Raw genomic sequence first — 17,872 nt, 5'->3', positions numbered from 1 at the left:
CGGGCCGCACCGCCACCCCTGGCCTCTCCCCCTGTGTATGTTGGGGTAGGGTGGGGAGGGGAGGTGACAGAAGGCAGGGGAGGAGGGGGAACCTTGCTGGTTGACAGCAGATGGTTAGGTGTTGGACACTTGGCAGAGAGGTCATGTTTAAAACCCCAGTCACAGAAGACAGGATGAGAATGTGAGTGCCAGGGACCAAGTATCTCTGCCCACAGGGTGACCTGCCCTCTTCTCCCTGGCAGGAGGTTTATGCAGATGCCCCTCTGTGCCTGATCTTGGGGGCAGAATTTGGGGTCTGCCCATGGCCAGCTGTGTGTCTTGGATGTCTCCACATGTCTCTGAGCCTCAGTTTGCTCCTCTGAAAGGGGGTGGCAGATGATCAGCCTCCTAGGGTGCTCATAGGGAAAATGGGATGAGTCATTGGAGGGGTACACCTGGTGTCTGTCTCTGCAGGAAGGGTTGCAGGACATGCTGTGCCTTTCCAGGCTATTAACTTCTTTCTTCTTATGAGAAGCCATCTGCCTCACCCCTCCCTTGCCTGACGCCTTGCCGAGTTGGGAAGCACATGGAAAGCAGCCTTTTTAAAGGAGGCTTGAGATTCCATCTAGCTGGTCCTGATCCTTGTCCTCGTTGGGGCCACATTAGGGATCTCTGAGTGTGGCAGAGGGGCTTCCAGAAAGATTCTGGTAGGACTTCCTTCAGCAACAATACATGCAGGCTCTTTGTGAGACACAGCACCACCGTGAATGAAGCAGACACTACCCCGTGCCTGCGTCCTCATCGGAGTCAGGCAGTCTCGCCTGGGCACTGTACATTGTATGTGATGCCCTTATGGCCACGTGTGTTACAGGTTACAGGGGACAGGATGAGGTGCCAGAGGAGCAACTGAAAATTGAGTGCCAGTGAGTCCCGCAGGAGGGCCATCCATCTGCACAGAAGGGGGTTTGTGTGGGGGGAGGGACCAGCAAAATCAGCATCTCATGTATCTTTTAATTTCCATATGTCAGCTGAGGTCTGGGAGCTTCCTATTCAGGAGGACAGGGAAGGATGGGGTCTCAAGACAGACACACATGGGTCAGGAGTGGGGAGGGACTGACCTATGGACAGGCAGGGTCACACAAGGGTGCTGTGGGAGAGCAGCATGGCAGGAAAGGCCAGGCCTCTCATTCTGCTGCCCAACGGCCTCCCCTGTGGCTGTCTCTTCCATCAAGAGCCTCTGGCTGGGACAGGATGTGCACCATTTCTGGGAGCCCCAGCATGTTCCCGACTTTAAGCTCCAGCTGGCCTTAATGCAGGGCAGCCTTCCTGGGTTAGACCTGGAGGACCAGGTCCACCTCCTGCAGGTCCAGCTGGAGCAGCGAGGGCCCACTGTGCCAGAACCGGAAGGGTACGGGCTGCAGCCAGGAGAGACTCTCTGGGGTTCCCTAAAAGGCAGTGAGGTCTCTCCAGTCACTGGGAAGTCATGGGGAATGAGTTCCCTGAGTGACCCCTTCTCTGTGTCCTGCTCCAGAACCACATGAGCAGCCCCACCTGGCCCCAGAGACACAGGAAGGGTCGGCTCTTTTGAGCCAGCTCTGGTGCTCCCTGTGCTCCCTGTGCTGAATCTGGGGCCGGTGTCACCTGTGTCAGCCCCTGCAGAGCTGGAGGAAAGCCCAGCAGCAGCCTCAGCCTCACTAATCACGGCAGAGCCGGAGCTGCCCTCAGAGCCCGCTAGCCCCTGTGTGTGACCACCCAGGACCTGCCAAGGGAGGAGGAGCCCACCATCCTGGTGTTCCCCCCCCAGTGGGTGGCAGGCCTTCTCTGTGTCATCAGCTGTCCCAGACCTGCCCTTCCCTGATGTGAATTCTTGTGATCTGGGCTCAAGTCCCAGCTTCCCAACTTTCTCACCATGTGACCTAGGAACTTTTAACCCCCAAGGCTTCACTGTCCACACAGGGACAGAAGGGCTGGCATGGGACCTGCTGCACAGGTGGCCTTGCAGACCAATAAGGAAGGTCTGAGGACCAGAGGGAAGGCAGGTGGAGCCTGGCTAGGGGTGCTGGGAAGGGAGCCAGAGCCTTAGGTCCTTCTTCCATTTAACCAGGAGGCCTCCATAGTCTTAGCAATTAGGGCTCTGCTTTGTAACTGACTCCATGGGAGACAAGCAGACAAAAGCCCTGGTTGTAGTTCCCTTTGGGTAATCTTCATCTGAATTTAGAGCAGAACCCAAGGGATGGCAGATGGGTGTCAGATGCCCAGGATAGCCAAGGTGAGCCACCTTCTTCTGCAAGAGAAGGTGAGGGTGACTGGGAGCAAATGCCTTGCCGCCTTCACCACCAATACCAGGTCCTGTGCATCCTGTATTGGGTGCCTCAGTGAATGGGTACGAAACCTTTGATTCGCACAAGGCTTAACCACATCCTCAGCTTCCTGAGCTCTAGCTCTAAACAGTGACCCTGCCAGGGACTGTGGGGACCATGGACAGAGCTGGGCTGTGGCAGGGCCAGGTGACACTCCCTGTCCTCCCCAGGAGCTGTTCATGGAAGTGGAGACCTACAGCTGCCTGGCCTCCATCTGGTACCAGCCACATAAGGGGGACAGTGAGCACCTGGCACCTGCCATCTACACCATTGTCACAGACTGACACTGTAGCTGACTGCATCACCAACACTTGCTTTAGAGATACCTAGATGATGACCTAGGACAGGGCCAGGGTAGTGGAGTCTGAATCTGGGTGGCCAAGGTGTCCTGTGGAAGGACCCACAAGTGCATCTTGGGGTCTGCCTCTCTCTTTTCCCAGCTCTCAGTACTGATGCCTGGGGTCTGACCATGCACAGTCCCTGGGCCTCTCCTGCCAGGGGCATGCTGACCTGGACCTGCAGGTCCCATGGGTGGAATGCTCACTACCTGGCTCATTCCTTGGGTTGAGGTACAATCCTCCTCCCAGGAGCACTGCTCACCAGGGCCCAAGTGTGCTGGGCTCCCTGGGTGTCTGTCTCCTTAAGGACAGACATCCATGGAGGAGACAGAAGCAGCAAAGCAGGTCCCACTCTCAACTCTGCAGAGCCCTTCCATCACTCAGCTTAAAAACATCTGGATAGAAGATTCCTGGGGGCTAGGTCTGTCCCCAGGAGGGCACCCAAATGGACCAGGACACCCACCTCAGAACTGGCAGTGTCCCCACAGTCAGCTGGGACATCCTGGGAGGTGGCAGAGGCTGAGGACAGGGAATGACCTGGATGGCAGGCTCTTGGAGCCCCCCTGGGATGAGACCAGCAGTTCCTCTGCAGGAATCAGTTTCCTTAAATGTCAGATTTGGGTTGAATCACACTGGAGATAACAGCATTCTGCAGCACTAGGTCTCAGAGGCCAAAGCAGATCCACTTGGGAGAAATGGGAACAGAGGCCCCGAGTGACAACATGCAGCCCCCTCCCCAGGCCACGGAGACCCCAAGCCACAGGGCCCTGGCGGAAAGCCTCGTCCAGGCTGTTGGATCTTCTGGGTTCATAGTAAAAGGGATCTGCCCCCCTGACCCGCTACCTTATTGCCTCCTTTCCGCTTCCTTTCCCCTCTCCTCAGGAAGGGCTCCAGAAAGTACAAGACTGTAACTGACGAAGACAAGGGGGTGAGCAGGAAGTGGCTTCTCAAGGTAAGTAGAGGCTGGAGGTCTGAAAGGAGGGAGGACAGGTAGGGAGGGCTCTGAGGGGATTCCAGGGGCAAGGTCTTGGCTACAGTCCAGCCTGTCCTGGGGGCAGACTCTTGGGGGGCTCTGGAGGGCAGGGTTGGCTCTAGCAGGCCCATGAGATGTCCTGTTTCTCACCCTCTGCAGCTCCATCTGGCTGGAGACCTGACACCCAGTGAGAACCCAGAGGACAGGCCCCTTGTCAGGGCTGGGCTGGTGTGGGGACAGCAGTGGGGATAGGGCCCCTGACTGGGCAGGGCTTGCCTCTCCTTTGGGGCTCCTGAGCCAGTCCCTGCCCCGCTGTGGCCTTGGCTTCTCTTCTGGGCACGGGGGTGACCACCCTGCCTCCCAGGGGTCAGAGGATGTGCTGGGGCTTTGTGCTCACTCCGCCTGGATGCGGAGGGCAGCCATGGGGACAGTTAGGTGACACTGAGCTCCCCAGGGAACCCTGGGAGGCAGAGGGCGCTCCCTTCACACTGCAGATGAGGAAGTGCCTTGGCAGGTCGCGCAGCACAAGGATGCCTCTGAGTATGAGTGTGTGCTGGGGCCGGGTCACCCCGGAGCGAGAGCCTGCTGGAGGTGGGGGCTGGGGTCGCCCCAGAGCGAGAGCCTGCTGGAGGAGGGGGCTGGTGTCACCCCGGAGCGAAAGCCTGCCGGAGGTGGGGGCTGGGGTCGCCCCAGAGCGAGAGCCTGCCAGGGCCGGTGTCGCCCCGGAGCGAGAGCCTGCCGGAGGAGGGGTCTGCAGAGTACCAGGTGACTCGGGCCAGATGTCCAGGAACCAAGGTCTGGGTTTTTGCAGGGGACACATGGGAGGAGAATATGACTTCCCTGACATGTTCTTGACCCTGCAGGATGTGACCTCCATTTTGGCCAAACTGGAAGGGGGCCCAGGGGTTACAGGTCAGGCAGCAGCAGATAAGAAGAGAGGGGCCAGTTTCAGGGGTGTGGGGGTGCCCCCAGCACCTGCTCCTGGTGCCAGAGGCCCTGAACTTCCTGCACTGGAGTGTCTAGGAGGGCTGGAAAAGCTGGGTGCTGGGGAGGGGCAGGGACCTCAGACCCTGGGATTGCTAAAATGCAGCTGTGGGAGGGACCAGGAAGGGAATGGATGGGAGGGAAGGAGGCAGCTCGTCATGTGGGACTAGTTCATGTCAGAGCCCTGGACGGCTGGGCGGGGAGGGCTTTAGGGGAGTGTCCATGGGCGCCCCTGGGACAGGTGAGGGCTAATCACCACCCCATCCCAATGGCACAGGGCATGGGTCCCTTCCTGAGCTTGTTCCTCTCTCACCTGCTGCTGCTGCTGGGTAACCTGCTGGATGGTTATCTAGAGGTGAGTGAGCTCAGAGGGGCACAGAGGGACCAGGACCCCGAGGCACAGAGGAGAGAGCCCCCACTTAGGCCAGAGGTCTCAGCGCCTGGCCACCTCCCCTCCTGAGAGCCTCCCAGCCACTGCAGGAGTTGGTCCTCTTACAGAGGATTGGCCCGGTGGGTCCACCTAAGCCTCAGTTCCAGGTGTCAGGTTCCACTGGCCCCAGGACGGGTGGAGCTCAGGGCTGCAGGAGGCCATATCTGAGCAGGACTGGCCTCTCCCTCAGGCCCTGTCCAGGGGGTGGGATGTTGCCCCTTAATGGCAGGAAGCACTTCTTCAGGGGACAGGCGGTGTCTTCCTGCCTGAGGCCTCAGTCAATCTGTCTGTCCTGAGAGGGTTGGCGTCAGCTCCCCTGTCCGCGCTTCTAAGAGCCCAGAGCCTGGCCCAGGTGCTATTTATGGGCAGGCCTGCCCCTTGGTGGGCTCTAGTGGCAGTGCAACTCAAGAAAGGATGGAATGGGGACTTGTTTTGGACTCAGGGTACTGCTTCTGATAGACATTGGCTGTCTGTCTTCCAAGGAGACATGATTAACTTCCAGAAAAAGAGGTAACTGGCTTACCTCTGGGGTCAGCATGGGATGTGGAATCACAGACCCCCTGGATGGGACCACCCCTGTGGCCCATCCATGAGTCTAACATGTCTTGGGAGGGTTAGACACCCAGAGCTGGGGACACTCAAGGCTTTGGTAGGTGGGGGAAGGGTGTGGCATCAAGGCCACCTTCCTGAAGGAGGAGCTAGAAACCCAGTTGTGAGAACAGGCCGGGCTGGATGGCATTGGATGGAAGGAGGGTTCCCACATGAGCAGGGACCCTGGACACCTCTTCCCTGCTTCTCACCTCCACAAAGGCCTCTCTACAGGGTCCCCGGCCAGGCCCCGTATGCATCCTAGCCTTCCACTGCCCCAGGAATTTTGAACAGTGGGTGAGATCCTGTTGCTTCAGGAGGTTGCCAGTGTGGATAACCTGGAGCCCAAGAAGCAGTTTGTGTCCTGGTTCCAAACCACTGAGTCCCTCGATGATGAGAAGAGGTGGAGCCAGGCAGGAGTCTGGTGTGGGCTACAGCTGCCGGCAGGAGTTGAGAGGGCTCTCTGAGCTGCAGCTCCTGGAGCTCAGGGGTGCCCCTCTGTCCTGAAGCTACATCCAGTCCCGCCAGAGGGCTGGCAGAAAGACACTGTTCTTCAGGACCCAGAAAAACTGGCTATTGTTCTGCTCAGGGCTAATGAGTTTCTGGCCATGGGTGTGGGGGTTGGGGGCTTCTCCCTGGGTGCAGGGCGTCCCTAAAGGCAGGGCTTGGATCCCAGCTTCAGTGCTAACTAGTCCACTCAGTACTGTGATTCCCCTCCCTCTCTGGGACTCAGTTTCCTCCTCTGTGAGTGGGTGGTGCTCATGACCCCTCCCGTTGCAGGGAGCTGTGGGTGCTGCTGATTGGCAGAGTGCTCAGCACAGGGCCAGGGCACAGAGGGCAGTGGGGACGGGTGGAGCGGCAGGATACTGTGGGGTAGCTCCCCAAGCTAAGCTGACTCTTTTGTTCAGCATCCTGGGCCCCAAGTTGGAGCCCCACTTCACTGGAGGATGAAACTCTGAAAGCAGCTTATGTGAGGCCTCTTCTCAGTTGGAGGACACAAAGGTGACACTGGGGGTGCATTGGGCTAGCTCTACCCACTCTAATGGGCTTCAGAGGACCCAGAAAATGCTAGAAGTAAACTTCTTGAGAGGGGATGCCCCTCCCCAACCCCCTGACCTCCCTACCTTACCCCGATTTACTCCCCCTGATGGTGATATTTATGTGATAATAATGTTGGAATCATAGCACATTAAAGTCATGTTTCTTCACAGCCTGGAGCTGTGGCATGGGGCTCTTTTTGGTCCTGGGCTCATTTTAAAAACATACTGAATGTCATGTTCCTCCTTGAAGAAATGCCCTGGGCAGTCAGCTCAGTACACATTTGAGAAGGGAGAAGGGCCAGTCCCCTCCCTGGCTCCTGAAGGACCCCCTCTGGTCCCCTTTCCTCAGGGAACAGGTCCATTCCAGCTTTCGCCTGGGTCAGTGGCAGAGCAGCCCCTCAGTGCTCCTGGTGGGTTGGCGTGGGTTCTTTTCCGCAGGACCTGCCGGGGCCATGTCCTGACCCAGAGTAGTGCTGCCTGTCTGCACTTTGGAGACTGCAAGAACATTTCCTGCTTTTCTCACTGAGGTTCCTTTGGAGCAAATGTTAGAAACTTGTAGTTTTCTAGCTCAGTACTTGAAACTGCATCAGCAATAAAGGGGGAAAATAATGTACAAAGACCCAAATGTGCCTGTGGAAAGCATAAGGCCAGAGGAAGAGCATTTGTAGAGAAGGGCTCGGGGCAGTGGCAGTTTCCGTCCTCAGGTCCCCTTAGGGCCCCCATGATCACCCTTCTCCCAGATCTGAATCTTCCTGGAATCCTGTCCTTGACTCCAAGTTCCCTTTCCTGTGTGTTTCCTACCAGGGAAAGATGTGTGAGGTGGTCTTTAGGGCTACGACGAGGCCTCAGTCCTTCAACCCCACTGCTCCCGGTGACCTAGGGCTTCTGGTCTCCCTGCATACCTAATTGGTCTTAGGGCAGAAATTCCACAGAAGGCCCCTGACTTTGTTGGGGGGGGTGGGGTTCATTTCCCTTGGTCCTTGACCCAGCTGCAATAAAGAAGGGCAGACAGCAGTGAAGCAGAGTAAAAGTTCAAAGTTACGTACTTAGAAAGTGACCCCCGTACCCTTAGAAACAGTAAAGTACAGAAAGGCATCCTCAGAGAGGAGGGGCGCCCTGAAAGGCTGAGAAAAAGAGCAGGTGACCTCAGAGAGGAGGCAGGCCTTGAAAGATTGGGGGTTCCCCCTTTTAAGGATTTTTTTTAGGAATGTGACAATGGGCTAGGGAATGTTGACTTAAGTGGTCTCAAAGTGTTTATCTTTGATGAAAGACATTATTCTCTTCTCTTCTATTATCAGTCTTCCAGGTCATTTTGCAAAATTAACTTAACACAAGAAATTTAATGATCCAGTTCCTCCCCAGGATAGCAGCTTCCCTCTGGCAACTTATCACCTGCCCTACCCCAGAGGTGGACCAAGTTATTGTTTATTTGCATATGTGAAGAATCTTACTTCTTAACAACCTGGGTTTTAAAATGCAATCTTAGCTTTAAGATGGAATCTTTCCTGTTTTTGCTATGCTGTTTATATCTGGGCTTGTTTGCTAAATTAATCATGATGCTTGCCTCCTGCCCAGCTTGCAAATTACTTGATTAGGGGCTGGAGGAGGAAAAACAACATATAGGTTAAGTTAAAGAATAAGCTGGGCCTTCTAGCAGGATAAAGTAAATCTTACAATGGCATAATATAATTGACACAGTGAAGACATGGGCTATGCTGGGATACTTTCCTTGATCTGGGGAATATTTGGACATCCCAAGTTATTCCTGGCCTTTGGAGCTTTAACTGATTAACTCATTAACTCTGAGTCTTTTCTGGCTCTCTGTTTTTAACTGGTTAACTCTTTGTGTCCCTTCTAGTGGGATTTACTGGCCTTATTCTCTCTCCACCCCGCTTGTATCTGTTTTTCTGCCTCACAGCTTCTCCATCAGGTGTGTTGTGGCCCCTCCTCCATGGCTGAGGCCTGATAGAGCATGGAGTGAGCGCCGGTGCCAGGTTAAGGGACCATCGTCCTCATCAGCGAATGTTGCCCAGGGTGACCTCAGGCCCATATGGTTCTGGGGTCCATGGTCTCAACGATCACCAGTTTCAGTGCTCAGCTGTATTGTTGCCATGTCCTAAAGGAGCAGTTGGGTGTGAGCCTGTACACTGTGCAGCCCGGGGATGGCTGTGTTCTCTTCCATGGTCTTGGGCTGTGGTCATATCTTTGGAGTGTGAAGCTTTCCTGTTGGGAGGTTTGAAAGATGTGGAATTAGAGGGTCATATAGACAGGGGGTCCAACAGGGCAAGGCCACCAAACTGATGCTCTGTGGACATGCATGGACATAGCCTTTCCAGTAAAATACAGAAACGCTTCTATCTGGGTGGTAAACACACGATGCTCTGAGCTCACCCCAAGTGTCCACCTTGTGATCCGTAGGTAATGGCTCACCTGGTAGTGTGAACATTGTCCCCTGGAAAAAGTGGCTAAGAGCGAGGGCCTTCTGATGAACTGGTGGTGCTTCTGAGGTAACTGCATCTTGTGATGACTGAAAGGGACACACTGCAGGCTGGCCTCTGCTGGGAGTGCTTTTAAGGACAGTCAGCACTCAGGATAAATCCTGGTTCCAGCAGCTCAGGCCCTTCCTGGTGGCCCAGCATCCAGGAGAGTGATTTTTCCAGGAAAGAAAAGTCTGGTGGGTATCTGCTTTCCCTCCAGTGAGAAAGAAAAGTGCCAGGGCCCAGCATTAATCCAGGGCCGGGAGGAGGGCACCCAGGGCAGAGGGGTGTCGCCTGCTGGGCTGCGGCTCCTGACAGCAGACCCAGCCTCTGGGAATAGTAAGTCTTGTGCCCATGCAATGTCAGGAAGTGACAGTTGCATCTTTGGGTGTTAATTAACTGAACAAGTTTCACCATAATGAGTCACTCCAAAGAGACCCATGCTTGCAGGAAGGGTCCCATGTGGTGGGGAAAATGGAACTTTATGAGCAGGATTCCTGCCTCGCCGAATAGGTATCCTATTTGCACATCTATGGGGTGTTTTTTACTGGGTGCAGAGTGGCCAGTCAGTCATGGGATTGCCTGTGCAGGGTAGGGGAGAGGAAACACCTATTCTCCTCTCCTTGACCTGGTATGTAATTGGTCAGGCTCCTGCTAGTCACCAGGGACCACCTACAGAGTGCCTCCGGGCTGTGGGGTGGCAGCTGAGCAGCGCCCTGGAGGGAGAACTCCAGGGCTACCACAGGAGCTTCTGAGCAGCGGCCCGGAGAGGGCGGGATGGCAGAGGGCAGGACGGCAGGGGTTCGGAGCTGTGAGGATGGGGAGGGGGCTCGGAGAGCCGCTGCTGTGATCTGGGAAAGGCTGAGCTGTGAGAATAAACTTTTCAGTTCCCAACTTCTTGCCCTTGCCTTCCTTTGTTCTCGTGGAATTCATAGGAAACTTTGCCCCGGGTGGGGAACCTCTCCTCCTGGAACTATACCTCCTGGGAGATTTTGTTTTAGATTCATGTAAATTTAACTACTAAGTCCTCACACGGTGAAACTTATTCATAACAAAAAGAAATCAGTCAAGCGCCTGTGTTTGCAGGTCCCCTTCCCAGGGCTGAGGTGCTGATCACTGGCCGCCTTTGTCCATTTCCTGCGCCCTTTGCTCTCAGCAGGCACCTTAGCTGCTCATGGTCCTCCGCCTGGTTGGGCACCCTGACCCTGCATTCCTGAAGGGTCTGGCTCTCTGTCAGCCTGCCTGGATGGTTTTCTTGGACTTTTCCATTGACTTCCATTGCAGGCATGGTGACCCTAAGAAAGCTCCAAGACCTCTGAATTCCAGACACAGGCTTCCAAGTAGGGAAATGGTTTTTCTGTTTTTCAGATCGTTGATAAATTTCTGAACAAGATTCCATATGGATAGGATACTCAGTTCACTGTTCTCATGTTAATGCTTAAACAAATTAAAAACATGACAGAAATGAGTCCCCATGAGAATCTGTTACATTCCCCATCAGTACATGTGGAGGTAACCACTGCCCGAGATTCAGTGGTTTATTCTCTTCCTCAAGCTGTTTTGTACTCTCAGAAAAACTGCTCATCACACATGCTGTGGCTCCCTTGTGTCGTGTGTGCCAGATGATGAACCAGTAGTGTTAGGGTCTGGGCTTCCGAGGCTTCTCCAGAGAACAAACTACACAGGCATAGAGATGTAAATTCAAGCAAAGTCTTTATTCAGCCAGTTAGCTGGGGTCCAAGTGTCAGCCCGATGCAGCGGGTCTCAACAAGGACCCCAAGCACTCAGAGCCAAGGGTTTATATAGCATTTTCAAAGCACTTAACTCATAGTAATTTTCCACAACTATACATTATTCTTGCAAGACATACATCCTGGGGTTAAGCAAGGGCAGGATAAGACTACTCCTCAATGGTTAGGGAGGCTCTGCACGATAAGCTTGGTATGTAGGATTAGCTGACCAAGGTTAGCCAACTAGTTGGGGTCCAAGTCAGCCCGATGACTCAAGGCAATTTTCTATAACTATACATTATTCTTGTTATCCTGGGGTTACAGGTTAGGGAGGTTCTGCACCCTGACCAAGGGTTACAGCTGCCCACCACCCGGTGCTCATGATTAACTTGTTTTTCAAGGCCTTACCCAGTTCTATTTTTTCTTTCTAAGTCACATACTCAGAAAATGGCTTCTAGGCCTTTAAGATGGCTATGCTTATGCTAACCTATTTCTATTCTTACATTCCCCTCTTCTTCTTGTATCTATTTCAATCATGAAATTAGGGGTCATCTGTTTGGTTAACACTCTGATAGTTCTGTCTCAACACTATGATTTGCATGGTGCTAATAGGTTCTTTGATAAAGGTAACACATGGAGTGACTCTGGTTTGGCAGGCCTACTACTTGTTAGAATAAGCTGGGGTGGTGCTGATTACTTCTGTCCTGTTGCAGAGGGAGGTGTAAGTTTTAGGAACTCTCTCAATGCAGGTTCTTTGCCTACTTACAGAGGATAAAGTGAGTCTTGGTCTTTGTCTCATTCTCTCTTCTACAGATAGGGACTCTAGCTGCTGCTAGGGAAAAGGGGTGATGACCGCTCTGGCTGCTTCGTGCTGAGAAGGGGGCGCAGTAAAGGGTGCACCTCGGTCTCTATCACTGGTCAGTTGAGAGGGCCTCAGAAGGCTGGCGCTTTTATTCTGCATTTCATTTCTATTACTATTTGCAGTTTTGTGGCTTCTAGGCAAGATAAAACAAATTGTGTTATTAGGTTATGTAGCAACATCTGGAGTTGGATTTTCTATTCTGGAAGGAGGCTGCTGTTATTGAAACAATACTTTTCTCTAAAATCACTCTCATTTTTATTAGAAGTAACCAGGTTAAGAAAATAATTAACAGCTGGCTTGATCATTTGCACAAGTGCAGCAAGAAGAGCAATTGATTACACAGGCTCTTTTAAATATGCTTTGCTGGAACTTTTTGTAAGGAATTTCAGATTGAGCTTTTAAAGGCCTCTTGAGGCCAGACAGCTAAGCTAGACTTGCCATCAGGCTTTGCCTGCAGTACTTGTAGATTTGGATGAATTTTTCTCTTCTCGAGGTCTTTGCACCTGCCAGGAAGTGACCTTTTTTACTCACCTGGTAAGGCTGCTGGGAACTCTGTAAGCAAGGTACTAGGCCAGTTCTTCCAAGGGGCTTTGTTGGCTTTATAAAGTCAATTTTAGTTCTTTAAAGTTGTTCACATCTGAGTCTATGCACATGTCTCTCAGGTATGACATTTTAGTCAAAGCCCTGGCAGTATAACTAGTGTTCTTAAGTAGTCTTCTCACAAGGAAAGCAGATTTTTATTGAACTCGTGCAAATAAACATACTGCCATGGAATACAAAAACAGTCACTGAAAGTTTTTAAACTCTGGAGGGATCAGGAGAGAAGGATGTTTCAATTCTGCTCATAAAGATAGTCATTTACTAAACTGTTGTCAGTTTAAGAGAACAAGGTTAAAACACTTTATCAGCAACATTTGAAACAAAAAGACACAAAATCATTTTCTTTAGTTTATGTAATCTTATGTAATTAATACTTGTTCTGCTGAAATCTAGTTCTTTACTAGTTTAGGGATAATACTATAAATGACAAAAGACTTACAAATGACAATGGTTAAAGATCTGATGAGAGCTTACTGTAAGACAGTTGACATAAGGAAATTCTGATATTTCTGTAATACAAAACATTCAGTAACAAAGTTTAGCATCATTCTCTTTGAGTGCTTTCCTGGTAAATATATATATCAGATAAATAAGCTAAATTAGTCAAATACTTTATCTAATGAGAAAAAATTCTTCTGACATGTTCTAGGGGCCCTCTGGAAAATATCAGAGTTAACTAGAGGTAAAAGCACTTTTTTGAACTTAGCATAAGTGTCCAAGACTAGATACAAAAAAAAGCAGAGAAAGTGCTTAAGTCTACAGGTCTTCTCTGAAAGCTTTAAGAATGTTTTACTCTTTAATAGTAGATATAAGCTGGTATGCAAATTCTATTAAAAGCTCTAAGATCATTTGCATTAAAAAATACGGAGAGTCCCCCATGTTTTTTAAAACATACAGTATATAAATTAAACAAGAAGACCTGGTGGTTGTCAAAAAAAATCTATTACAACCTTTCTCAAAAGTGGTCACACGTTTGTCTATTTAAACTTTTACAGTGAAACTTGTTTTTCTGGGAGAAACATAATCTTGTTCAGATTCTACAGTTTAATTTTTAAGAATAAATTTCGGTTTGTTAACTAAGTGCATTTAATCAGCTGAAAAAAGCTTTGTTACTATTCTGCTTAGGAGGATAAATTAAGAAAACAAATAATTAGTAACAACTTTAATCATTTGTTGGTTAGAGATTTTTCTACTTACAAAAATATATGGAATAAATAATTCAATTTCTCAGGCCATGCAATTGTTTTCAATAACAAAATATTTCAAAGGCAAATAAAGGTTATACAGTTGTTAACAAACTTTAGCTTTTAGTCTTTTTAATATTATGATTTCATTTTTTTTTTTTTAATATTCTGGCAACTCACTGAGACTTTAAGCATGAGAAACTGCTTTGATCTTTTAACATTAAGAGCAGACTAACAGTTAAAGAAAACTGTTTAACTGGAAACGAGATTCTAATTTTGCTGTGCACTTGATATCAAGACTCACTTGCTTTAATTTCACTAGGCACGACTATATCTGTAAGAATATAGTAATTTATTCTTCATTTGCTCCATGGTCTCAAGCACATAAGCTGGTGAGAATTATGCCTGGGCTTGCCTGCGGCTTGACTGGGTTTATCTCACTTTATCTCTAAACATCTTGACCCTCCCCCCAAAGCAACAGGCTGAGCAGATCTTCCACAACAAAAGGCACCACGCTGTTTTCTTTCTTTAAATAAATAGCTGTACTTTAGAACAAAGTTACTTTCTTTTATCACAAAACACATTCTTTAGCATGCAGAAGACTTTTCATTCTTTATACTTTTTCTTATTAAAACATACATCTTTTAGCATAGAGAAATGTTTTCTTTATTACTTTAAGTAGTTTTAATTAAAACTTAAAACTATTAGAAACTTTAATTTCCAGTGAACACTGAGAAGTAGGCTATTGTAAATTGTTAAACTAACATTCTTTAGATTTACAAATTTATGAACACGTTTTATAATTTCTATAACTATGAGCTTTACAGTACAATCTCTCACTAAACATAGAGTATATCTTCTTAACTTAGCAAAACTTTAAGGTTTTAGGTTACTACAAAGATTCTCAGGCAGTAGGTAGGTATACACACTGTAACACACAATTAAAAAGGTGTTCACTTGTCAAACTCATTTAGTTCACTCATTCGTAACAACTATTCTAGATTACTTACAAGACCTTTACTGAATATTAGACAAAGCCAAGCCTTTAAGCATTTTATTCTTAAAAGATTTAGCAGATAACATGACTTAAATAACCTCAGGTAAATTTAGGCAGCTGATAACTACAAGGACATGCCCGCCTCAGGCAAACTCAAATTAGCATTAATGCTTAACACTTTTTATCAGGTTTTCTGGAAGTTTTAGAATACTTAATTTTCACAAGCGCTTGTCTTTAAATCAATTTCATTAATACTATCTGGAGGTAGAAAGATATGTTCATTTACACACTTAGGGGGTCGTCTGAGTCTGTCCCATGGTGAGAAAGAAGGAAAAAGAATATGAGGGAGACACAGGCGAAGGATGAAGATGCCACTTCAAACAAGATGACTGTTGTATGTGCTTGTGAACGAGTGCCTTTCGTTGCAGTTTTCTTTCCACGGGGGACACGAATTTATCTGGGATTCGCGGCTGTGACCCCTTTATCCTGTCACGGGAGTCTTCTAGCGGTGGGCACCCTAATGGCTCTTAATTGCCCGACCCGTGCCCGCGGGGAATGATGTAGTGGCAGAAAGGAGGAACGGAGAGAGCAGGAGAACCTTAGAACAAGGAAACTTAAAATGAGAAGCGCAATAAAAATATAAACCGAAACCAAAACACAGTAAAACAATCAATGATAACACCAAGCACACACACTACATCTGATCGCACTTGTTCGGACCGGTCCTTCTCTCACTCTGGTGCGCACCACGCTCACCGCTTTCAGGGTCCTCAAAAACTCTCGTAATTCTCCTGAAGGGCGTCCACTCGGACTGCCGCAGGGTAACGAGCTCGATCTTTTCCTCTTCAATTGCCAGTTTTCTGCTGATCAGATTTGCCGTCCTAAGGCCAAGTCACTCGGACCCTAGGGCCAGGATTGGTTACCTGGGCTTTTACCCAGGGTCGCTAACCTGGGGGCTGGGACTACCAGCCTGGACTTCCTCACTCGGGACCACTAACCTGAGACTATACACGGGATGGCGACTCCTGCTTTATAATGGATTTATGCAGACACGAGGGGGCAAACCTCGAATTACACTGCCCCGTCTGGACAATTAGACCTTGCCTCTAGCTGTCCTTTGTTCTCAGGGAAGCCGCTCGTATCCCGGATGAGCCCCCAAATGTTAGGGTCCGGGCTTCCGAGGCTTCTCCAGAGAACAAACTACACAGGCATAGAGATGTAAATTCAAGCAAAGTCTTTATTCAGCCAGTTAGCTGGGGTCCAAGTGTCAGCCCGACGCAGCGGGTCTCCACAAGGATCCTGAGCACTCAGAGCCAAGGGTTTATATAGCATTTTCAAAGAACTTAACTCATAGTAATTTTCCACAACTATACATTATTCTTGCAAGACATACATCCTGGGGTTAAGCAAGGGCAGGATAAGACTACTCCTCAATGGTTAGGGAGGTTCTGCACGATAAGCTTGGTATGTAGGATTAGCTGACCAAGGTTAGCTGACCAAGGGTCACAGCTGCCCACCACCCGGTGCTCATGATTAACTTGTTTTTCAAGGCCTTACCCAGTTCTAGTTTTTCTTTCTAAGTCACATACTCAGAAAATGGCTTCTAGGCCTTTAAGATGGCTATGCTTATGCTAACCGATTTCTATTCTTACAGTAGATGCCGGGGTCTTTGCCTCTGTTGCCCTAGCAGGGCAGGGGGCTTCTTCAGATCCACCTCCGGCTCCGGCTCGGGCTCTGGGCTGGCCGGCTAGGAGCGGGCCCAGCAGCAGGCCCAGCAGCGGGCCTCCTGGCAGGAATGCAATGACTTTGCTCTGCTTTCCATTTGGAGAAAGCTTCTGGCAGAGAGAGGGAAAGGAGACCAGGGAGGGCGGAGGAGTGACTCGGGGCAGCAAGAGCAGGGAGTGGCTAGGGAGAGGTGGGACTCACGGCCACCCTGCTGCCACCACCACCCCCAGAGGGGCTCCGAACAGCCCAGGAAGCAGGCTGGCAACCCGTCCGGAGCCTGCCCGGGTGGGGAGCTGACCCGGATACAGCGGAGGTCAGCCGGGAAGGTGTCCTCAGTCCAGGGGCCTCTTGGGCCTCACCAGCCCCTGCTGTGTTCTCCCTGGAGGACCTCTAACTCCAGGGAGATAATCCCAGAGCAAAGTACGTTTGAAACCAAAATCAGTCAAAAGGAGGAAAAAAGTGGGAGATACCCATTCATTTCTTAAAAGCAGGCATCCCGAGTCTCTCACAACTGGCTGCAGAAGAGACCCCCCCCTTCCAGTCCAGATATGTCCCATGCTCACTCTCATAATTACCTATTGATATGGAGATGGACTGCTTCTCTGCCCCCTTTGAAACACCTATTGATACAGAGATGTACTAAGGCCAGGTGAGAGATTCTGGAAATAGTGCAATTTTTGTTTTTTTTTTTGAGAGGGCATCTCATATTTATTGATCAAATGGTTGTTAACAACAATAAAATTAGTATATGGGGGTCAATGCTCAATGTACAATTATTAATCCATCTCAAGTCTAATTCTCATCAGTCTCCAATCTTCTGAAGCATAACGAACAAGTTCTTACATGGTGAACAAATTCGTACATAGTGAATAAATTCTTACATGGTGAACAGTACAAGGGCATTCATCACCGAAACTTTCGGTTTTGATCACGCATTATGACCTATAAACAATCAGGTCAAATATAAATATTCGTTTGATTTTTGTACTTGATTTATATGTTGATCCCACATTTCTCCCTTTATTATTATTATTATTTTTATTTTTAATAAAATGCTGAAGTGGTAGGTAGATGCAAGATAAAGGTAGAAAACATACTTTAGTGCTGTAAGAGGGCAAATGTAGATGATCAGATGATCAGGTGTGTACCTATGGACTAAGTATTAATCCAGGATAGACAAGGGCAGCAAAACATCCACGGATGCAGAAGATTTCTCTCAAAGCAGGGGGGGTGAGGTTCTGAGCCTCACCTCTGTTGATCCCCAAATTCTCACCTGATGGCCCCCCTGCGACTGTGCCAGTCTTAGGTTGTTCCTCCCTTGAGGAATTTTACCTGTCTCTGGCTAACCAGTCATCTTCCGGGGCCATACAGGGAAATGTAAAGTTGGTAAGTGAGAGAGAAGCCATATTGTTAGAAAAGGTTAGCTTTTTACCTCTTTGCAGATTTATGCCCTGTGGCTTCTATGCCCAGCACTTGTCTCGAGGTATCTTTACCACCTGGAGGAATTATGATACTCGGTAAATTCGATATGAGGCATGAATTCTATTTAAGGGTTGTAATTAGGAAGAAAGAAGAAAAGCTACAGATATAGCATATGGAAGGAAA

General features: G+C 49.5%; 1 protein-coding gene across 1 annotated transcript in view; it reads left to right on the top strand.

Annotated features, from left to right (window-relative positions):
- Window positions 1-4,914: 4,914 nt before the first annotated feature.
- LOC140849836 (uncharacterized) overlaps window positions 4,915-17,872 on the top strand; it is a 98,450-nt gene continuing 85,492 nt past the window's right edge. Inside the window, exon 1 of the mRNA XM_073238342.1 lies at window positions 4,915-4,989. Coding sequence (XP_073094443.1) covers window positions 4,915-4,989 — 75 coding nt within the window. The remainder of the gene's footprint in view (window positions 4,990-17,872) is intronic.

Source organism: Manis javanica, chromosome 1 (genome assembly GCF_040802235.1).
Source record: "Manis javanica isolate MJ-LG chromosome 1, MJ_LKY, whole genome shotgun sequence".
Lineage (NCBI taxonomy): Eukaryota > Metazoa > Chordata > Mammalia > Pholidota > Manidae > Manis > Manis javanica.
This window is presented reverse-complemented; position numbering and strand designations above follow the sequence as displayed.